Source organism: Geotrypetes seraphini, chromosome 1 (assembly GCF_902459505.1).
Source record: "Geotrypetes seraphini chromosome 1, aGeoSer1.1, whole genome shotgun sequence".
Classification (NCBI taxonomy): domain Eukaryota; kingdom Metazoa; phylum Chordata; class Amphibia; order Gymnophiona; family Dermophiidae; genus Geotrypetes; species Geotrypetes seraphini.
The window spans coordinates 40,322,314-40,346,816 of NC_047084.1; the positions used below are offsets into that span (position 1 = coordinate 40,322,314).

The following is a 24,503-nucleotide window of genomic DNA, read 5'->3' on the forward strand; positions in this document are numbered from 1 at the left end:
TCATTTCAGCCTCCAGGTCCTGGTCGTTTGCCTCCGGTTGTCCTGGCGGGCGATAGTACAGTCCCAATTTTATATCTGCTCCATTTCTTCCTGTCAGCTTAACCCATAGCGATTCCAAGCCGTCCGCCCTTACTGTTGTTTCCATCCTGTTCGAAGGTATGGAGTCCTTTATATATAGCGCTATTCCTCCACCCTTCTTGTGTGTCCTGTCCCTCCTATAGAGTTTGTACCTGGTAGGACCACATCCCATTTGTTGTCCTCGGACCACCATGTTTCTGTGACTCCAATTATGTCTAGGTCCTCCTTACTGGCTATAAGTTCTAGCTCTCCCATTTTGGTTCTTAGGCTCCTAGCATTTGTGTATAGGCAAATTAATTCCCGGCTGTTTACCTTCTTTGATGTTTTTCCTCGTGGTGTGGTGCTCCTGTTGACCCCCTCAAGGGCTACCAGTGCCAATCCCCTCTCCCCAAAAAAATCTGGTTCATTTGCCTAAAGTATTATTTCTACACCAAGATATAGATAGGCTCCAACACAAAAGTGACAAGAGTTGACTTCCCTGATATCAGTTCCATAGATGACTCGAGAAACTCAGTTAAATTCATATGGAAGCATGCAAGCTCTGGGTCTGAACCTGAGTCTAAGTTGGGTAGAAAAATCTGCATTGCATTTAGAAAATTGAGAAGACAATGCCTAACAACACCTGTCCAGGCTCTAAAATGCTTCCCATATTAACTTCATTGTTACTTCTGCCAATAATCCAACATTGGGGTTCTTCCAGAAGGCATTGTAGATAACTTATCTGCTCTGGAGGCCACAGCAGAAGCTCTCCGAATAGCTGCCTCAACCAATCTACTTGGCAAGGAATGGCAGCAGGAGTCTCTCCAGCAGAGACAGCTAAATCAGAGGCAGACACCTCCCACTGCACCATGCTTCCTGATGCCGTTACACTTCCGGACCACTGGGGTGGGAGATAAATCTCAGGGCTTAATGAACCCGCCCAAAGTTCCAGCCAGTGTGCCCGGATGTCGGAGGCTTTAAACTTCCAACATTGACTGCCTCAGATGGGGAGTGGAAGCCCGAACCAGAGGGTATGTTCCAATCTTTCACCTTCTCTTCCCCATCTTAGTTAGTGCCATTGGCGCATCATCTTGCTCTCCTCTTCAAATCACCATATCTTGACTCTTGCAAATTTGAGACACTCTTAATCTGGTTTCTCCTCAAAGGCCTGTCTGATAAGGGTGACCCTACAGCATAGCCCTCCAATTCATTTAAACACAAAAGCCCCTCCACCACTACAAGCTGGTGTTCTTTCAGAGAGGAGGACCCCTTAATCCTGCATTGCCCCAAGTATTACTACTATTAATAATCATTCCTATAATGCTACTAAACATATGCAGTGCTATATACATGTATATACAGGTACTTTCTCTGTCCCAAGTGGACTCATAATCTAAGATTTTTTATTCATTTATTTTTTGTACCTGGGGCAATGGAGAGAGCTGCAGTAGGACTTGAAGCCAGTTCCCCAGGATTGTAGTCCACTGCACTAACCATTAAGCTATTCCTCCCTTAAATTGTGAGTAGGGTTACCATATGGCTCTAGAAAAAGGAGAACGGATTGAGACATCCAGGTTTTACTTCCATTTAAAGCGTTGGAATTAAGGAGGATAGATAGAGACATCTAGGTTTTATTTCCATTGAAAGCAATGGAAGTAAAATCCGGATATCTCAATCTGTCCTCCTTTTTCTGGAGCCATATGGTAACCCTAATTGTGAGCACTCTAGTGACAGAGAAAGTACCTGTATCTAATAAATGCAAACTGCTTTGATTGTACCATAGAAAGGTATACCATGAATCTTAATTCCTCCTGTAGTGTATAGCTTCTTTGTGGCAAATTGCAATTTGAAAATGGCAAAAGATATTTTCTCCCAAATTATGTCTGACTCTTTTTAAAAAAGAAGGAAAGACTTCAGACACCCCGCTCAACAGTACCATGAGATGCTTATGGCTGTATTTTCGAATCATTGGTCAGAAAAATCTGCTTAATCTCATAAAATAAGTTAATGAGGTAAACTTCTTTTTATAGTAAATTATTGAATTCCATCCAAATTCTTTTTATGATAAATTATTAAATTCTGTTAGTGGTTTATATAAATATATATACTGTAATATAGCATGCAAAATACTCTGCTGTCCTCATTTGAACAAGTTCTGAAATTGGAATTTTTACATGGTATTTGATTATTTATTCATTCAATTTTCCCCAGGGGAACTCAGAACGGTTTACATTAATTTATTCAGGTACTCAGGCATTTTCCCCTGTCTGTCCTGGTGGGCTCATAATCTATCTAATGTATCTAGGGCAATTTTGGGGAGGGGGTTAAGTGACTTGCCCAGGGTCACAAGGGGCAGTGTAGGTTTGAACCCACAACCTTAGAGTGCTGAGGCTGTAGCTTTAACCACTGCGCCACACTCTGGTTACCAAATGGCTCCTGCTCATTAAAAAGAGACTGTGACAATCTTGGGCTTACCCCCCCACTATATGCATGACTGGAAGCCATTTGGTAATCCTATATTAACTAAATAAGGATGATAATGGAGGGGGTGACTTTGAGTCTAAGGGATAGTTGATGAAGCAGCCTTATAGATTGCTTGTAGCCCCAGGACTCAATTTTGCAATACTTTGTTTCTTTGCAGTCATTGCCTCAGGCTAGTTAGTGTTTCTGTGGCATGAAAGGAGACAGAACCCACACATGAGTGCCTGCCAGCAGATATTCAGAATCAAGAGATGAGATACTGTCACTATCTGTCCTGTCCCAAATACTCAGACACCTGGTTTACAGTTTACAGGAAGGTTTCCTTTTCAGATTTCAAGATTATTTTATCACTGTAGCAAAAAAAAAAAAAAAAGTACATTCTGGTGATATCAGTGGAATCCCACTTTTAAGAAGTGTTCATGTATCTGCCTAATTTATTGATGACTTGTTTCCTGCCTGAAATTCCAAACATTGGTAATAACAGGCTGCCTATTTTGCCTTCTAGGCTACATGGAAGTAGTTCAAATTCCAAGAGGTTCAGTTCACATTGAAATAAAAGAAGTTGCAATGTCAAAGAACTATATAGGTAAGTTTTATTTCTTCCCCTAAGGAAAGTGTGGAATGTAAACATGAATTATGTCCAGTATGATCTTGAAATGAAAATGCTTTAGTTTAGATTGAAGAAATCTTTCTCATAATGATTTTAGCTATATAATGCGGGGCTTGTTTGTTTTTACCACTTTGAGAAAGTTCATATCAGGTTTTCAGTCATCTTGGAAGGAACTTACTGGAGAGGGGTGAGGGAGTCAGAGAGAACAATTTTACAAAAAAAAGTTACATCAGAGTTATATCAGAGACTTGGGAAAAATTGGAGAGGAAATTAAACTTTATCTTAAAAAAATATTTGTTTTTCTTCTTTCCTCACATAACCATATGTTCAGTTTTCATCTGCTCTTTAGGAGCCAACAAACTTCAATTGACATACTAAAACATGTGGATAGCTACTGGCGTTATAGTTTGATTTTCTTCATTGGTTTTTATATTTCCAAACAAAAATCCAATATATTTACCTAACCCCCTTATTGGACAGAATAGATAGGCCATTTTAGTTTTAATCTGCCATCATCTTCTGCATCATTGTTTGGGAGGATTGGTTGTTTGGTATTTTTGGGGGGGTTTTATCAGTAGGATGATGTTTCTGAGGACAAGCTAGATATGTCCCAAAGAAAGGCAATGTCATCACTTGGAATTTGGGTCAGAGAGAAAATAAACAAAGCTTTGTAAACTGCATGGGTTTCTTAGAGCAGTGTGCCACACATGTTCAGAGCTACCAACTGTGCATCATTGTGCAGGACCACCTAAGTTGTTTTGTGCTGTGGAGCCCAATGGTCATCTTTTTTTACAGGTGCTTAAAATATATCTTTTGTTGTATTTAAGAGGTAATTTTATATAGTCATTTTCACACCCCTTACGCGCATAAATGACTTCCGGGAGAGGGGAGATATGATAGAGACGTTTAAATACCTATGCAATATAAATGTGCATGAGTTGAGTCTCTTTCATTTTAAAGGAAACTACAATGAGAAGGCATAGGATGAAGTTAGGTGATAGGCTCTGGAGTAATCTAAAGAAATACTTTTTTTACAGAAAGGGTGGTAGATGCGCGGAACAGTCTCCCGGAAGAGGTGGTGGAGACAGAGACTGTGTCTGAATTCAAAAGGGCCTGGGTTAGGCATGTGGGATCTCTCGGAGAGAAAAAGAGATAATGGTTACTGCGCATGGGCAGACTAGATGGGCCATTTGGCCTTTATCTGCCATCATGTTTCTACGTTTATAAGTAGCATAAGAGCATGCACCAAAGCACAAAGGTGATTACTTTGCCAGTGGGTATGTTCAGGGGTGGAGCTTGGGTGAAGCATAAGCAGCATTTGTAAGTATGCCCAAAGTTAGTAAAATATGGAGGGGGGGGGGTCCTTTTATTAAGGTGTGCTAACTGAGTTAGCGAGCACTAAATGCTAAGGAGCCCATAGAATATAATGGATGCCTTAGCATTTAGTGCGCACTAAATCGGTTAGCGCGCCTTAATTAAAGGACCCCTATGTTAATTTGTGTGGATAATTAAAAATTATAGATGTGGGTATAAACATTTGTTCCAGGGCAGATGTAAATGTCTGTGCCATAATACTAGATGAAATTTTTGCCACTTAGGCTATTATTTTATAAAGACATGTATTCTAGTGCAGTAGGACATTCTGGACAAATGGGTAATATCCCAGTGCTCGTGAGCCATGCAAAAGGAATCCATTCCAGCTTTTGAATCCCTCCTCCTTCACTAGAGGGCTCTGCTGCCCCCTTCAGTTTTCCTTCTGCACATGATAAACTCCCAATATACCACTATCAATGGCCCTTCCGTTCACAACGGGAACTCAGACTTTCCAACCCTCCAGCAAACAGCCTCCACCAGGAGACAGCCCGAAAGTGATCATATTTCTATAGCATACCTAAATTATGGAATCAACTCCCTCCTGCCATGAGGGCAATTAATAACCTACTGCCCTTCCGGAAAGCAATAAAGATGCTTCTTTTCATGGACTGGATTAATTCTGGTCTCAAACTTTAACAGACCTTGCTTCGACGTACCTTACCTCACAACATCTGTGCCTGCTAACCAGTTCTTCTACCGTTCACTGCAGATATGTTAATACCCATTTGTGACTCTGTGGTTTCATTTTCTTAGATTCTGCAAAGCATGTGTTCTTATTCACATTCTCTATAAATTATGTTATAGCTTTGTTTCTTGATCCTGTAGCATGTTATTGACTCTGTAGTGTACATATCTAATCTAATCTAACCTTCCATTTGTGACTCACACAAACCTTTGCAAACTCTAGGCGACTGATTGGTGATCAAGAGGAAGAGGGGGAGGAATGGAAGGGGACTGGGAAGATAAGGGGTGGTGCCTAGGTGGCGGGAAGGAGGATGGAAAGTAGCCAAAATAGAAGCTAAGACATTTAATTGTCAAATAGATGAGTCTTCAGGTTTTTCCTGAATGAGGTATAGTTTGCCTCCTTCCTGATTTCATCTGGGAGGTCATTCCAGGTTTTTACTCCTAGGTATGTTAGCATGGAGTGGAAGATTCGCTTGTCGTGGAGGTTCTTTGTGGATGGCAGGTTTAGTTGAAGTCTGTTAAGGATTCTTCTGGATATTGACCAGGCCGTTGAGAATAGCTGGATGAGGGGAGCAGCTGAGTTTCCGTTCAGTATATGGTGTAAGATGCATGAAATTTTGAAGTTTATCTGGGATGATATTGGAAGCCAGTGTAGTTGTTTGATGAAAGCTTTGTGTATGTATCTTTGTAACCCGTTCTGGGCTCCTGGGGAGGGCAGGCTATAAAAATGAATAAATAAATAAGTGAATTTTTTTTAACAGACAATTGCTATATAATATATTAAGTGTACATGAGTTTTTTTGAATAGATATTTGCTATATAATGCATTAACACTGGCAGTAGAGGTTTTTACTATGGACTGGCATGGTAAATGCACCAACGCTCCTAGAATTCCTTGGAGTATCAGAGCATTTAACTCACTGGTCTGCGGTAAAAAGCTCTACTATGGTTCAGTAAAAGCCAGTGTTAAATAATTGCATAATGAATAATCCACCTTGCAGAGTAAATCTGATTTTGGGCATCTGGTCCTATATTTTATTTATTTCCAGGAATTTACTGTACCACCGATCAAGCAAGACAGCTCACCTAAGTGTTTTTCAAAACTAAATGCAATACAAACAGTATGGGGCTCATAATCGAATCAGAGAAACATCTAAAAACCAGCCTAAATTGGCACTTGGATGATCAGTGAGACAAGTCGTCCAAGTACCGATAATCGAACCGGGTTTTAGATGTATTTAAAAATGACCCAGGCCTTCACAGTGCTGCTGAACGACCAGAGCTAAAAGAGGTGTTTCAGGAGGAGTTTTGAGGGCGGGATTTGGGCGGGACGTGGGTTGTCCTAGACTTAATCGTACTGCATGTATAACCAAAAATTTTACAACACTGCCAATACAGAACTTGGACGTTGTGACTTAGGCCATCTAAAACCAGGTCTAAGTCCCCAGAAGGTATCCAAAGTGACCAGATAAGTACACAAAGTGCAGACCCCCACACATTGCCCCAGTGATCACTGACCCCCCCCATAAAAATCTTAATAACAACTGTACATATCTTCCCAAAGGACATCTGCACCTGGCAGCCTAGCATAGGAAAGCCTAGTAGAGCTGCACAGAGATGGCTTAAGTTGTCTTGGGGGTGGGTTAGTGAACCATGGAGAGGAGGACCCAGGCCCATAAGACACTCTAATCACTGCATTCATGGTGAAAAATGTTAACCCCCCTCAAAAAAAAACCCCAAATCCTTTTGTACTGCCATATAAGTGGCTCCTGCAGCCATAAGGGGGGGGGGGGTGAAAATATAAGAACATTTATATTCTAATACTTCTGATTACTGTTCATTGTCTTTGAACTTTGTGTTCTAGTATTAATAGTGGTAGTAGTATTCTGCGTTGTAATTTCTATTGCTAGCTTAATAAAAAAAAATATATATTTTAAAAAGTATTACTCTGTAACTTCATCGAGTGTCCCCCTAGTCTTTGTAAATCTTGATGCAGTAAAAAAAATCGATCCATTTGTGCTCGTTCTACAGCACACAGGATTTTATAGACTTCAATCATATCTCTCATCAGCTATCTCTTTTTCAAGCTGAAGAGCCCTAATCTTTTTAGTCTTTCATGAGAGGAGTTCCATCCCCTTTATCATCTTGGTCACTCTTTATTGAACTTTTTCTAGTGCCGCTATATCATTTTTGAGAAAAGGAGGCCAGAACCGAACACAATACTCAAGGTGAAGTCACACCATTGAGCGATACAGAGGCATAATAACATTATTAGTCTTGTTAACCATCCCTTTTCTAATAATTCTTAGCATCCTGTTTACCTTCTTGACTGCTTCCGCACATTGGTCGGAAGGCTTCAGCGTATTGTTTACGATGACATCCAGATCCTTTTCTTGAGTGCTGATTCCTAAGATGGTCTCTAGCATCCGATAACTATGATTTGAATTATTCTTCCCAATGTGCATCACTTTGCATTTGTCCACATTAAATTTAATCTGCCATTTGGATGCCCAGTCTTCCAATTTCCTAAGGTCTTCCTGCAGTTTTCACAGTCCACATGCGTTTTAACAACTTTGAACAGTTTAGTGTCATCTGCAAATTTGCTCACCTCGCTCGTAATTCCAATTTCTAGACCATTTATAAATTAGTTAAATAGCACTAGTCCCAGCATAGATACTTGTGGCACATCACTGAGAAAAATGGCCATTCAACCCTACTCTCTGTTTTCAGTCTGATAACCAGTTCTTAATTCACAATTGAACATTGCCTCCTATCCCATGGCTCTTTAATTTTCTTAGAAGCCTCCCATGAGGAACTTTGTCAAAAGCCTTCTGGAAATCTAAAACAGCTTGCCTTTATCCACATGTTTATTCACACCTTCAAAGAAGTGAAGCAAATTGATGAAGCAAGACATCCCTCGGCTGAACCCATGCTGACTCTGTCTCATTAAATCATGTTTGTCTACATGTTCCACAATTTTATTTATAATTGTTTCCACTATTTTGCCTGGCACTGAGGTCAGGCTTACTGGTCTATAATTGCCCAGGTCTCCCCTGGAACACTTTAAAAAAATCTAGCCACCCTCCAATCTTCAGATACTAGAGACGATTTTAACTACAGGTCAGCAGATCAGCAATTTCATGTTTGAGATTTTTCAGTACCCTGGGATGTATACCATCTGGTCCAGGTGATTTATCACTCTTTAACTTGTTAATTTGGCTTAGTACGTCTTCCAGGTTCACCGAGATTTCTTTCAATTCCTCTGCCTTATCACCCTTGAAAATCATTTCCGGTTCAGGTAGATTTCTTTTTTTAAAATTCTTTATTGATTTTCCAAACATCAAAAGTGCAAAACACAAATATGTATCCATATAATAAGTCACTAAAAGCACATCCATCTGTTGTCTTCCATAAAACCAAAGCAAAGAAATCATTCAGTCTCTCCGCTATGGCTTTATCCTCCCTGAGCACCTCTTTTACTCCTTGATCATTCAAACGTCCCATGAATTTCCTCATAGGTTTTTTGCTTTTGATGTACCTAAAAAAATTGTTACTGCGAGTTTTTGTCTCTTTGGCAAGTTGTTCTTCATATTCTTGTTTAGCTTTCTTTATTGCATGTGTATCTAAAAGAGGTATCACCACTTTAGATCTGGGGAAACATGGTAGCAGTGCATCCATAGAAAACCATTCATTTGGTCAAATCATAAAGCAAAGCAGTGGTGCATCAATGCTACAAGTTTCAGGTTTTATTAATATTTGGTTTACCTTTCTTTAGAGGCCTTTCAAAGCAGTTCATAGTATTATTGGATAAAAATGACCTACAAGATTCCTTCACTAGGGGTAATTACACATTAGGCAAGGATTTGACCCCAGTGTGGAATGCAGACTAGTGACGCCCATAGGCAAACTGTTATCTTACCTTATCAACTCAGACATCAGCATCTTCATCATAGTGAGGAATCATAGGGGTCACAAGTATACAGGGGTAGTATGATGTAGGGTTCAGATGGAGGGCAAAGAGGGATGGGCCAGGGGGCCTGCTTCCTAAAACACAGGAAACTCTGACATACTTGGTTTTTGGATAAAAATGAAGCCTTAGTCAAAATTCTTTTCTGCTAAATAGCTGTGTTATATTGCTAACTAAGTAAATGTAAATAGGCACTGTACTTAAGTAAAAGTTTTGTCATTTTTACTTGTAAAGAAGTACAGGAAACATACTTTACTTTTACTGAAGTAATAATTTTAGCATTTTTCTTGTACTACTTTTACTCAGTTACATCTGATTCTTGCAGTAAAAAGTAAAAAAGCTGATGCAAGACATAAATGACAATTCCCCAGTAAACCAAATGAAACAGCAAAACCTGGAACAGGATTTTGCTATTGCAAACTTCATTATGCAAATAGTGCATCATCTCATCTTAAATTTTGCTATTCAGTGAATTTAGCCTATGAGAACAGTGGAGTTGCCCGTGTTTGTTGATTGCTTACTGGTCTCCAGCCAAACAGAAGAGTGATGAGTTGGGACATTTTGAAGCAGAGGTGAAACAAACTGGTTGCAGTTCTTGGAGAGCAGACATATATGTCTCTACCTCAACAGACTGCTGGTCATCCCATGGACAATTTTATATTGGGGTGAGTGTCTGCTTGTCTGGCCTCAAGACCGCAGGGTTCCCATACATTTGACATTCTTGCATCGGTTCTTAAAGATACTTAAACAGAGTTTGCCATCAGACAAAAAATTGTTAAAACAACAGTCAGTGATTCCAACTTTGTGAAAACCTCTGTATTTGGACAGCATAACAGTGATAACAAAGAGAAAAATGCAAGGGATGACTAGGACAGCGATATTTCTGATGCATATGATGACGGTGATGGTGATAAAGTCGTCTTTGTTATTTCAGACAGAGATTCCCTTGATCAATACCCAGTGGCGTACCTAGGGTATGTGGCACCCGGGGCCCATCATTTTTTGACACACCCCCTCCCATGTAAAAAAAATATTTTTTGTAATGACCATGAAATGGAATAAATGGTCAGAATAGAAACAGGCAGTGAAAATTTTCTTATATTCCAAACATAACATAACGTAAATTATGTCTGAATTGTCATGACATCAGAAGTACATATGGAGTAGTTGCAGGTGATGCTTGGGACAGTTCTGATTGTGTTAGTTCGGTTTTATGTGTTTTTTGAATAGAAGGGTTTTTATTTCTTTTTGAAGGTTTTGCAGTATGTGGTCGATGTCAATTGGTTGTAGGGTTGGGGGTCGAGTGTTGCAGCTCGAATGGCTAGGAGGTTGTCGAACAGTTTTTTTCTTTTGACGTTTTTGGTTGGAGGGTGTGTGAATGGTGCGTGAGTTCTCCTATGTCTGTTTGAAGTGGATTGAATTATTTAGCTGAAGAAATTAGTTACCCCCTCATCCCACACACATTAATTCTCTTCCATTTTTGTTCCCATTATAAAAAACACTGATAAGTTCCCAGAAAAAAAATACATTAAAATAAGAAGTGAAAACAAAGGCCCCTACAGATGAGAACATAACATAAGAATAGCCTAACTGGGTCAGACCAATGGTCCATCATGCCCAGTAGCCCATTCTCATGGTAGCCAATCCAGGACACTAATACCTGGTCAAAACCCAAAGAGTAGCAACATTCCATGCTACCGATCCAGGGCAAGCAGACACTTCCCCCATGTCTTAATAACAGATTATGGACTTTTCCTCCAGGAATTTGTCCAAATCTTTCTTAAAACCAGCTACACTATCTGCTTTTACCATAACTTCTGGCCACTTCATTTTTAAGTTTAGATCTTTCCTTTCAAACAGAGACCTTGCTAGATGTCAAATACAGCACAAGGTAACTTCACATGGACTTAGCTGTGTAGGAAATGTGAATCTCCTCATACACCCACCATATAGTGCAAAAATGTGCAAAGGTCTGTTTTTTTCTTTCGATCACTACATAGCCTAATGCCACACAAGCAGCGCTGTTACAAACATATTCTGTAGGTCAATGCTAAGGATAACAAAGTTTCCTTCCTTGGACCAGAAGGAGATACTGATAAACCACTGGAAGAGATCCCAACACAACACCCAAAGACCCACTCAGTGTGTGAACCAATTGAGTGGAGTGGACTAACTGGGGGGTGGAAATGGGCCCGGAGTTTGCTCAGCAAAATTTCCCAGACCACCTCTTCCTCTCAACACATTGACACGCTGCCACCACCACCACTAGAAACACCTCACTGGGTAGGCCAGCTATGCTATAAACTTTATAAAACACATTATTATATTTTCTTATAAAGCACATATTTTAACTGAACTCTCTGACATCCTCAGCCTTTCCATTCACAAAAATAGAAGGAAGAAAAGTTCCCATTTCCTGCTGTTTCATGTCCCCGGCCTATACAATATTTTTTTTCTGCAGACCCTTCAAAAGTCTGTCCAAATCCTCGTTTCACTTGCATTATAAAGTACTGAGGATGCCATCTCTCCCCAATCCCAGGTCCTAAAGTCTAAGACAGTAGCGCAAACTAATGCTGCCAGATTCAGGAAAAAAAATTTCGATTCGATTCAGCCTATTGAATTGGTTTTTCAATTCGATTTTCCTGCCCAGTTGGGTGATTTTTTTCAAAACTCCTGGTGGGTTTTATAGCTTTTTCACCCCCTTTGGCTTCTCCTAACCACACTGGCGCTGTGGTGTAAATAAAATAAAGAAACAAAAAGGACTTTTCCTCTCTCTGTTAAATCCTAGCTCACGTTTGCAGTCCAACACCAGCTCTGTCAGGATACACATTTCAAATCTGACATATTATAATCACAAAACAGAAAATAAAATTAATTTTTCTACCTTTTGTTGTCTGGTTATATTTCAAATCACAAAACAGAAAATAAAATTAATTTTTCTACCTTTTGTTGTCTGGTTATATTTCAAATCTTGTTGGTCCAAGGCTCTGGTTTTCTTCTGATAACTTGCTTGCCAGGGTCTCCATCTTTCTTCTTTCTGCGTGCTAACCATCCATCTGCCAACTCTGTCCTCCCTTTCCATTTCCCTTCCCTCCCCAGGAAGTCTGGTATCTTTCCTTTTTTTCATCTCCCTCCACAGATCCACCTTTTCTTAACTACCCTTTCATCCGGCATCTCTCCCTCCTTCCCCACCACCCCAGAGTCCACCATCTCTTCCTTTCTTTTCCCAATTACCCTCCTATCCAGTATCTCTATCCCTCCTCCACACCATCCCTTGTGTCCAATTTCTCTCCCTTTCAGTTCCTTCCCTCCCTAAATCTCATGGTCCATCATTTCTCTCCCTCTCCTCTATTTTCAGACCCATTATTTCTTCATCCCCCCCCCAAAGTTTGGCATATGCACGTCTCTTTGAACACCCCCTTCCCTCCGTGTACTTCTAAACCAGGGTCCCCCCCAAAGGCCTGTCCCCCCTTAAAGGTCTGCCTGTCCCCCCTTGAAGGCCTGCACCCCCCTTGAAGGCCTGTCCCACCCCCTTGTAGGCCTGTCCCCCCCTTGAAGGCCTGTCCCTCCCCCTTGTAGGCCTGTCCCCCCACCTTGAAGACCTGCCTGCCTGTCCCCCCCTTGAAGGCCTGTCCCCCCCTTGAAGGTCTGCACCCCCCCCAAAGGCCTGCACCCCCCTGAAGGCCTGTTCCCCCTCTTGTAAGCCTGTCCCCCCCCCTTGTAGGCCTGCCTGCCTGTCCCCCCCTTGAAGGCCTGTCCCCCCCTTGAAGGCCTGCAGCCCCCTGAAGTCCTGCACCCCCCCTGAAGGCCTACACCCCCCCTGAAGGCCTGTCCCACCCCCTTGTAGGCCTGCCCACCCCCTTGTAGACCTGTCCCCCCTTGTAGACCTGTCCCCCCTTGAAGGCCTGCCTGCCCCCCTCTTGAAGGCCTGTCCCTTCCCCTTGAAGGTCTGCACACCCCCCCGAAGGCCTGTCCCCCCCCCTTGAAGGCCTGCCTGCCTATCACCCCCCTCCCCCTTGAATGCCTGCCTGCCTGCCCACCCGCCCCACCCTGAAGGACCGCTCGCCCCCCTGGCCTCCCCGCACCACCTATGAAGCAGCACTACCTATGCTCCCGGCCTTGCCGTTCAGTCCCCACCACCCCCGAAGGACCGCTCGCCCCACTGACCTTCCTGCATCACCTATGAAGCAGCCGCAGCAGGATCGCGACGTCAGCTATCCCTGTGCTGCTTAGGCACTGCTTCCTGCGCCGCGTTCCCGCCCCTCCTCTGACGTCAGAGGAGGGGCGGGACCGCGGCGCAGGAAGCAGCGCCCAAGCAGCTCAGGGATAGCTGACCTCGCGATCCTGCTGCTTGCTGCTTTACAGGTGGTGCAGGAAGGTCAGTGGGGCGAGCGGTCCTTCGGAGGTGTGGGGGGACTGAACGGCAAGGCCGGGAGCACCCCTTCAGGGCTGGCACCCGGGGCGGACCGCCCCTCCCGCCCCCCCCCCCTTGGTACGCCACTGTCAATACCTGCAGACCCAGTCAGAAAACACCAGTAATATTGCAGCCTGGTCTGATCTGAAGGAACTTCCAATTGCTAGTGCAGTTGTTGAACACCTATGTAGCTGTGCTGCATTACCCTCCCCCCCTTACAAAAGCACAGAAGAAGTTTTTAACGCTGGCCGGCATGCTGAATGCTCTGTGATGCTCATAGGAACACTGAAAACCTCTTCCGCGCTTATGTTAAAAAAAAGTGTGTGTGTGTGGGGGGGGGGGGCTAATAACTCACACGCACACTCATATGAGTTTTCAAGATGTAGTTTTACTAAAAGCAAAGTGAATGGAATTGTAGAGCAATAAATTTGTTGGGATAAAAATTTTAACAATAGTTGTAGTTGTGATACTTTCACTTTTTACTCAAAAATATTATATCAGATAATAATATTTTACTTAAGTAAAAATTTTAATGTGTTCTTGCTGCATCATGTGCCTGGAACAGATTGCCCAAGTCAGTATGTCAAGCTCTGTCTCTGGTTGTGTTCAAATCCCTCTGGTAGGTTAAAAGCCCACTTTTTAAGGCTGCTTTTAACTCCTAACTCTTACCAATGTCTCTTTTATCATTCCCTCTGTGAGAAATTCCAAACCCCTATTTATCCTGTATTAGATTGTAAGCTCTATCAAGCAGGGATTTTCTCTTACATGTTTAATGTATAGTGCTGTGTACATCTGGCAGTGCTATAGAAATGATAAGTAGTAGTAATAAGTATTAAAATACAGGGTACCTCGGTTTACGAATGCACCGGTTTGCAAGTGTTATGCAAGATGAGCAAAACACTCAGTAAACTTTTGTCTCGTAAACCGAGCACTGCCTCAATAAACGAGCACTCAGCAATGGTGGCCCAGGGGTGAGTACCTGTCTGTGGGTGCTGCAGCGATTCCAAAGTGGTGCCTTCCTTCCCTCGGGGTCCCCATGCGGCTACCCTCCCGCTTCGGCCGATGCCTTTGCCGTCGGTCAGCGCCTCCCGGCTCCCATCTAAGCCTGCCGCCATCCTAAGTCAGCCACTGCCTCGACAACACGCTCATCACATATAAGCATGCAGGTACAACTATATGATGGGAGGGATGTTATTGAATGAGAGTACCCAAGAAAGGGACTTGGGGGTAATGGTGGACATGACAATGAAGCTGACGGCACAGTGCGTAGCGGCCGCTAAGAAGGCAAACAGAATGCTAGGAATACCAAGAAGGGTATTACAACCAGAATGAAAGAAGTTATCCTGCCGTTGTATCGGGCGATGGTGCGTCCACATCTGGAGTACTGCGTCCAGTATTGGTCGCAGTACCTTAAGAAGGATATGGCGATACTCAAGAGGGTTCAGAGGAGAGCGACACGTCTGATAAAAGGTTTGGAAAACCTTTCTTATGCTGAGAGATTGGGAAAACTGGGACTTTTCCATGGAGAAGAGGAGACTTAAAGGGGATATGATAGAGACTTACAAGATCATGAAGGGCATTCAGAAAAGTTGAAAGGGGACAGATTCAAAACGAATGCTAGGAAGTTCTTCTTTACTCAACATTTGGTGGACACCTGGAATGCGCTTCCAGAGGGCGTAATAGGGCAGAGTACAGTACTGGGGTTCAAGAAAGGATTGGACAATTTCCTGCTGGAAAAGGGGATAGAGGGGTATATATAGAGGATTACTGCACAGGTCCTTGACCTGTTGGGCCGCCACGTGAATGGACTGCTGGGCACGATGGACCTCAGGTCTGACCCAGCAGAGGCATTGCTTATGTTCTTATGTTCTTAATTTGGTTCAGAATGTTTTTTTTCTTGTTTTCCTCCTCTAATCTTATGGTCAGGTGCGTCTAATGGAGTAAAAAATACGGTATGGCTGTGACCTAGTACTTTGAATAACACTACTAAATAAGACTTCAGTAAGATATGCATAATACAATTGAATAGAATTGTGTAAATCCCACAATGTAGTTTTCCAATAATGCATTTCTCATATGCTTTTCATTCTTTATGGCCAGCAATGTTCTTTCTCCACCTGAAGAATTTAGGAATATTCAAAGAGCAACCTGATCCAAAGCTAGACAAGAATTATTTGGAATTTTTTCTGTGGTCAGTCATATTTACAAAATGCTTAAACTTGTAGGAAAATAATATTATTAATCTGTGATGACACTATAAGGTTCATCTCAAAATCACAGCTCTATGTACTCTATATTTAAACGATTATATCAAAATATATTTGTAAAGTGCTCAGACCCATAACCTATTTAGTCTGTGGTTTCAAGTTTCAAGTTTATTTATTATTTTGATTACCTCGCATAGTCCAAATCCAATGCGAATTACACAAGTTCCAAAATTATATAAAAAAAACAAAACATTATAAAACTTACAAATATAATATTCATTACCAATACAATATTATATGTAAGGGAGGGAAGGGGTAAAAACAATAAACGTAAATACAATTTTTTTTTAAAAATTAAGAGTAAAGGTAAAACCAGGGAAGGGTTAAGACACAAAAGGTAAGGGAACAAATACCCGCTTTAATCTATTAAATCGTCTACCTGAATCAATTGTAGAGTATGACCAATCTATTGGAAAGCATCTTTGAATAGCCAGCTCTTTAGAAGACTTTTGAACTTACTAAGAGATTTTTCTTCTCTTATATTAAGTGGAAGTGAATTCCAAATTTGTGGAGCTGTAACAGAAAAAATCATATCTCTTTTAGAGTATAAAACTTTTAAGGAAGGTACTACCAACAGGGCTTTATCTAAAGATCTTAAGAATTTTATGGGGGAGTATGGAATTAGATATCTTTCTAAAAATATGGGAGCTTTATTTATAAGTGTTTTATGTGTGAGTAGAGCTATTTTATAAGTGATTCTATAATTTACTGGAAGCCAATGTTCTTCCTTTAGAAGCGGTGTAACATGATCGAATTTTTTCTTTTTCTTAATTAATTTTATAGCAGTGTTTTGAATAATTTGTATTCTGCGTATCTCTTTTAACGCAACCCCTTTATAGAGTGCATTGGTAACACAAGACTATGATTAGTATGGGACCATCATTGCTCTTTATGGTCCCATTTCCCATATTTACAGCCATTTTAAAGTGGTTTTGAAATAATTTATATAGGTGTTGTTTTTTTTTTTTTTAATTTTAGCTTTGAAATCTGAGGGGGATGACTACTACATCAATGGAGCATGGACTATTGACTGGCCAAGAAAGTTTGATGTTGCTGGAACTGCTTTCCATTACAAGAGACCAACAGATGAACCAGAATCTTTGGACGCTTTGGGCCCCACAACTGAAAATCTCATTGTCATGGTAAAGTGATACTATTACTTATCATTTCTTTAGTGCTACTAGAATTACACAGTAATGTACATATGCACATGAGATGGTCCGTCAAATAAAAGAATTAGGGCATTTTATTTATTACATAAAATTGTTAAAAACAACCCAGTCAACTTTCAACTGGCAGCAGTCAGCCTTTTTTTTTTAAAACACCAATAGCCATGGACTTAATTAATCCTGTATATTCAAATGCTAGCACTGAATATCCAGAAGGATAGGAGGAAGGAGTGGCCTAGCAGTTAGAGCTACAGCCTCAGCACCCTGAGGTTCTGGGTTCAAGACCAATGTTGCTCCTGGGCAAGTCGCTCAATCCTCCATTATCCCAGGTATGTTAGATAGATTGTAAACCCACCGGGATTGATGGGGATAAATGACTGAGTACCTGCATGTAAACTGCTTAGACAATTAATAGTGAGTAAGGCTATTGTAGCCTATGGGGAAAATAAGGGGCGGGGGAGTGGGAAACTAAATTTTGAAGGTTTATGCAACCAGAATAAAGGTCTCCCATTTTTAAAACCCTTCTTCAAGGATTTTTTTTTACTTCAGGAAATCCCCATGAGCCGTCGTGGATTTTAAGCAATCTTTTTTTCTAAATCCTCCATCTGCCTTAAAACCCCTCGATTTTACTTAAAATCGAGAGGGATGGACAGGCCTTCCTACTATATCATGCCAGGTTTGCACTGGATGGCTGGCTGAAGGGCGTCCATGTCTCACGTGCAACAGAGTGTTTGCGGGAGGGGCAGAAGCCTTGGGCTTAGCCTCCTCTGAGTCCTCCAGGTCTGAAGATTTGCAGGAGGTGCATTCCCAAGGGATGAGACCATTTCCAGAGCCCTCCATAGGTACATTGGCTAAGCGCAGACATGCGGTGGCCACTGAGGCCAGGAAGGCCTGCAGAGGGAACTTGCCGAGGTCCTCGAGACCCCCAGTACAAGGCTTCACTCCAGATTTTGTGAGCATTATTTGGAATGCCTATTTGAACTGCCAAGGGTCCTCAGTGTCTGCGTTCAGCGCGACAAAGGCAATGGCGCAGAGGATCTCCCCTCAGCATGAGTCTTGACCAGATGAGGACACAGAGCTGGACCAGGAGGTTCAATCTGACATACACTGGGAGGATAGAAAGTCTAATTCCATACCACAATTGTCCCAGGATGCAGTTTCTCTGGCAGAGTCTGGTTCTCTGTAGGAGAGCAGCGGTCAAGAAGCAGTAATGGCCCTGGACCCAGCGGTCAAGAAGCGGTAGTGGCCTCATAGTGCGCCAGCAGTTCAAAGCCTTTACGTTTTTTGGCATAATTTCTACCTTGCTACGAGAATTGAAGCTGGAAGTTCCTCCAGCCCCCTCGTCACAGTGCTCAATTATGAGTGGCTCACTTGCTCCAATCGCGTTCTTTCCCTCATATCTGGACATTACAAGATGGATCTGATAGCCTCAACTGTAAACACAAAGGCGAACCACTTTTACAGCCTTAAATATGAGCCTGGAAGTGTGGGATTGCACCTGCTAGTCTAACTGTGGCTGGAGAAAGGGCTCTTGTACATGTTTCTCCCATGGCCCATGCTAGAGTGCACCTCTTCATCACATTTTTGATAGTCATCTCCACACTCTTCGAGACGTTCACAGTGACGTTCTCCACAACGTTCTCCATCCACAAGACCTGATGTTGAAGACTATGGTTTAGACTTATCTCATCAATCTTCTGATTATCCAGACTTATCTGCAGAGGAGTCCTATGGCGTACCTTCAGATCCATCTCCTCTACCTCCTCGCAGAAGGTCCCCACCAGAAAGTCTGTTTTTTTTAATTAAATGTATCAGACAGATGGGGCAAGCACTTCCAATATATATGGAATTAGAAACAGAACCTTGAGCACAGCTAATGGAAGCTTTGGACTAGAAGGAGTGACCTAATGACTGGATAAAGGTGCCGCTCCATAACTTAATGAAAGAGGCTTTATTTAAAAACTTGAAAGCACAACTCTCTGTCCAAGTAACTCCACGGAAGCTCAATACTTTGTATAGAATCTAGTCTTGCCCAGGCTTTGATAGGCCACAATTACAACACTAAACCTTAGTTATGGAGTCTGCTTTGAAAAAGGCACACAGTTCCAGAACTTATGCAAGTTGAGGGAGAGGGCAGAACACTCAATAAGTTTGGATGCAGAGTGTTCCAGAGTTCCATGCTAACCAGCAGAATATTGAACTACAAATTTTATATGACATTTTAGATGAAGTTCCTATCAATATCTCTCAAATGACCTACTAGAAACAAGAAAATACATGGTGCATTCCACCTTTGATGTTGTTTCTCATACACCAGCAGTGTCTACTGCCATGTGTAGGCAAGAATGGCTCAGAATCTTCAATCTTGATGTTGATGTACAAGATCGCCTTTCAAATGTTCCCTGCATAGGAGATGATTTATTTGGAGATCATATAGAGGAAGCAACACAAGAGATCAAGAAACTTGAGGATTGTATCTTCCTCCAAGTAAACCCAGTCTCAACTGCCAAGAAAATATTCCAATAATTATAGGTGTTCTACTTATTATTATTATTATTTTATTTCTTATATACCGCCAAAGCCGTAGTAATTCGAGGCGGTTTACAATAAAGAAGGGCTGGACAATCAGCGAATAGTTACAATCAGTGAATACAGATACAGATACAGATAAGCGAATAGTTACTATCAGTCCAATTGTAGATATAGCCAACCTTTCTCATCCTCTCAGAGGCATCCCAGGCAGCAAAAATGCAACAGTGTCAGTCACAGCCTCTGTCCAAGCAACAACAGTCTTTTTGACTCCATACTAAAGAACACTGTCATCATTTCTCAACCCTTACCTCAGACTATTCCTATAGGAGGTTGACTCACCCACTATTTTCATCGATGGTCCCTGATAGCATCAGATCATTGGGTCCTCCAAGTGGTGAGTTAGGGCTGTGCCTTTCGTTTACAGAAAATGCCTCCAAATCATCCTCCAAGACAGTTGAGTTTCAACTCCTATCAGAAAACCCTCCTTTACCAGGAGCTCTCAGCCCTCCTCCAGCTCAATGCCATAGAACAAGCACCTCTGCAGGAAAGGGGCCAAGGGTTCTAATCAAAATATTTTCTCGTACAAAAGAAGTCTGGAGATCTACACCCAATTCTAGACCTCTGTGCTGTCCACAAATAATTTAGTGAAGGAGAAATTTTGCATGGTCTCTTTGGCTCTACTCTCTAGACCTCAAGGAAGCCTTTGCACATATTTCTATCCTGCCAGACCACAAAAAATATCTTTGCTTTCAAGGGGCACACCCAGAGTATTCACAAAATGCATTGTGGTAGTAGTTGCACTTCTACATTCGTCCAGCTTTCATGTGTTCCCTTACCTGGATGACTGGTTAATCAAGGCCCCAAAGCCTCAACAAGCTTACCAGGCCATGAATTTAACAGTACATCTACTAGAACTTCTCGGATTTGCAGTGAATTATAAGAAATCTCATCTCCAACCCACTCAGACTCAGAAGTTATATGGAGTGGTTCTAGACTAGAAGTCTGCACGGGAACGGGGATTGCGGGAATCCCACGGGTCCCGCGGGGGTCCTGTGGGAATCCTCCCTAACCCACGGGACTCCCACGGGGACCCCCTTCTAGCCAATGGGACTCCCACGGGGATGGAAGGCTTTGGAAGCAGGGTTCATCCATATAATATAATGGACACGTCAGTCTTAGTAAAAGAGAGGGTTTATAAGTTAATTACCTTAACAAAAAACAAAAAAAGGGTTCCACCAAAGAGATTCCACAAGGAAAACAGTAGCGCAAACACAAAAGAAACTGTGGAATTGATGATCCTGTTAGAAGTAATTGCTGCTTTTTATGGGGACGGGAGGGAATGGAGGTAATTCCTTGCAGGGATGGGTGGGGACGGAGAGGATCCTGGCGGGGACGGGTGAGGATGGAGAGGATCCTGGCAGGGATGGGCAGGGATGGGTGGGATTTCTGTCCCCGCGCAACTCTATATTCTAGACACAACTCAATCCCGTGCTTTGTATCTCAACAAAGACTCAACAACCTCATACAGATCTGCCAAAAACGGCCTCTTTTACAAAGCTGCGCTAGCGGCTGCCGCACGGCAACAGCCCCAAAGCCCTTTAAATCTCTATGGGCTTCGAGGCCATTAGCGCTAGTGCGGCTTTGTAAAAGAGGCTAAAAGTCTCCTTGCTCCAATGCATCATTGCAAATTTATTTATTTATTTATTTATTCAATTTTCTATACCGTTCTCCCAGAGGAGCTCAGAACGGTTTACATTAATTTATTCAGGTACTCAAGCATTTTTCCCTCTCTGTCCTGATAGGCTCACAATCTATCTAATGTACTTGGGGCAATGGGGGGATTAAGTGACTTTCCCAGGGTCACAAGGAGCAGCGTGGGTTTGAACCCACAACCTCAGGGTGCTGAGGCTGTAGCTTTTAATCACTGTGCCACACTCTCCTGGGCCACATGGCCATCTACATCTCAGGAAGCCTCAATGGTCACTCTTGACCCAATAGTCTCAAGTCACTGGAACTCTATCTCAACACATCCAGGTGACATCAGCCCTTCTTTGGTGGTTATCACCCACCAATCTTTCCAGGGGCCTTCTTCTCCATACTTCTCTGCATCAGAAAAGATTAACAATGGATGCTTCCATGTTCAATTAGAGAGCTTATCTCAATGGCCTCCACACTCGAGACATCTGGTCCACTCAAGAAAAATCTCTACATATCAATCTCCTAGAGCTTCGAGCAATTTGCAGTGCCTTCCACACATAGTAACATAGTAGATGATGGCAGATAAAGAACCTTATGGTCCATCCAGTCTGCCCAACCTTACCCACTCTTTAAATTACTGATTTAATTTAAAATTTCCTTCTTTTTTAATTTATTAATTTATTCATTATAGCAATAAATTTACAAGTATCCACTTGTTCTGGAAATACAGAGAATAAAGTATTAAACAAAGAAAAGGGAATTTAACAATATCCCAACATAAAGGCAAATTATTATCTCTTCCTCAGACCACAAATAGTACTGGGGGGAAAACAGAGTAATAAACAGATCAACAAAGTGTATTTAGTAATAAGGTGTAAGCTTAGCGGGTAACATCATCTAAATTTAAATCATCCCTGAATTTCCTGGACCAGCTTCTTAGTATCTAAAAAGGCATTAAGCTACTCTGGAGCAAAGAAAGTATATTTTGTCCCAGCATATTTAATTAAACATTTACATGGGTAACTTAGCAAAAAGGTAGCCCCCAATGCCTTGACTTCTTGTCTCATATTTAGGAATAATTTCCTGCGTTCTTGAGTAGACTTACCCCCTCTTCTACAAAACTGCAATAGCAGTTTCTAGCATGGGGAACCGTGCTGAATGACCCGCACTGCTCCTGACGCTCATAGGAACTCAATGAGCGTCGGGAGCAGCGCAGGCCATTCAGCACGGCTCTCTGCGCTAGAAATTGCTATTGCAGTTTTGTAGAAGGGTAAGGCACGGCAGGGAAGACCCAAATTCTTTGTCCAAGGAATAAGGCTTGAGAAAAATGAAAAACATACGTATTACAGAATTTAGCTCTTGTTCAAATACAAATGAGACAAGAAGAGTAGGTCGAGATTGAATTTCTTAGGATTTTTCCAGCAAAACATATAGGTTATTTAAATCATCAATTTGTAAATTCTCAGCTTCAGGAGTATTTTCCAACTTCTTTTTTTCCAGGAAGATATTAGACACGATTTATGGGTGGCATAGCATCAGATGGAAATGTTAAAATTTCAGACAAATATTTTTTTAATATATCGCCCAGCGTCGCCCCTATAGCTTTAGGAAACTTAAGAAACCTAAGATTTAACCTTCTGTTAAAGTTTTCAATCTGTTCGATTTTTCTTTGAATGAAAAGTTTGTCCTTAACCAAGTTCCCAGTTAAATGTTGGAGAGAAGATACTTCTTTGCTCATCTGATCAAGTCTATCGGTTGTTTCCTTTTTAATAAAATCTACTGACTTTGTTAACTCGTCAATTTTAATCACAACCATGGAAAATTCCAAAGATGATTTGGTTACTGCAGTTTCCAGTTTTTGTAGCATACTCCAGATGCCATCCAGAGTAACCACTGCGAGGGAGCTCAAATCTCTCACTCCCTGGTTGACCCGAACTTCGGTGACAAGCAATAGCTCGGCTCTCTCTTTGTGCATCTGCAACAATCCTCCCTGGGTTGTAGATGCGGCTGTGTTCTGATGTCGGACGCGGTGGAGGCAGGGTGAACGGAGAAGATAGAGATGTCTCGAGCCCAAAAACTTTGGAGGCTTCTTCCTCCGAAGCAAAAGCTGGTAGCTCAACTCCGAATGTAGATGGGGAGCTTGCCATAAAGTGGTCCATCTTCGTCTGTCCAGTCATAAAGAGATTCAGCTGGACAGAGCCCTTCCTTTTTATATGGGGCGTTATGCAAACCACTGATATAGAACACTGAACACCATCAGGCAGCTCTGTATAGAGGTAAAATGGCCAGGTAAGGATGGAGCGCTCAAACTGGCTGCAGACCCACTGCCATCTTGATTCCCCTAAATTTTCCTTCTACTTAGCTATTTCTGACCCATAACCCAAAGCTCTACCCTGTACTGTGCTTAGGTTCCATCTACTAAAGTCTCCATCAATCAGATAGTACTCATTTGAACAGACAATTAGATAGCCATGTATCACATAAACAAACAAGGAGGCACAGGGTCTCACCCACTATGCCAAGAAGCACTCCAAATCTGGTCCTAGGCATTTCTTTGCAACATATTTATAACAGCAGTCTACCTAGTAGGGAAGCAAAACATCTTAGTGGACAAATTGAGCAGACTCCTACAACCACATGAATGGTTACTCATCTATACTGTGTCAGATATTTTTAGACTGGAGGTCCATGGAAGTGGACCTTTTTGCATCTCACCTCAAAAATAAACTTCAAACTTTCTGTTCCAGAATCTACACTCAAGATTAACTGGAGTCAGATGCCTTCTTTCTCAACTGGAGGAACAAGATTCCTTATGCTTTCCCTCCAATTCCAGTAATAGGGAAAACTCTACTCAAACTTCACCAGGAACGATGCTACCATGATTCTTAAAGCACCTTGGTGGCCACGTCAACTGTGGTTCCCTCTCCTCCTACAACTCAGCATAAAGGGACTCATCACACTCCAAAGCTTTCCAACATTTCTGACACAGAACAAGGATTCTGTCCTCCATTCCAATCTAGGTTCATCAGCACTCACAACATGGTATCTCCCAACAAGTAGATGCTTTCACAGTGTCAGCTATCATTGAAACTTCTAGAAAACATTCTACACAGCACTGCTGTCATTTCAAGTGGACTTGTTTCACAGTCTGGTGTAATCTCCACTCACTAGACCCGATCACATATTCTTTCCCATCAGTTCTGGACTACCTTTCCAACTCTGGTCTCAAGACTACTTCAGTCAGAGTTCA

The 24,503-nt window shown here is 42.0% G+C and overlaps 1 protein-coding gene across 5 annotated transcripts in view; it reads left to right on the plus strand.

The window, feature by feature from the left end:
- ADAMTS6 (ADAM metallopeptidase with thrombospondin type 1 motif 6) overlaps window positions 1–24,503 on the plus strand; it is a 662,036-nt gene that overhangs the window by 507,810 nt on the left and 129,723 nt on the right. For all 5 annotated transcript variants that reach the window (XM_033930281.1, XM_033930272.1, XM_033930267.1 and 2 more), the window contains 2 exons: window positions 3,044–3,124; window positions 16,833–16,996. In XM_033930281.1, the coding sequence (XP_033786172.1) occupies window positions 3,044–3,124; window positions 16,833–16,996 (245 nt within the window). The remainder of the gene's footprint in view (window positions 1–3,043; window positions 3,125–16,832; window positions 16,997–24,503) is intronic.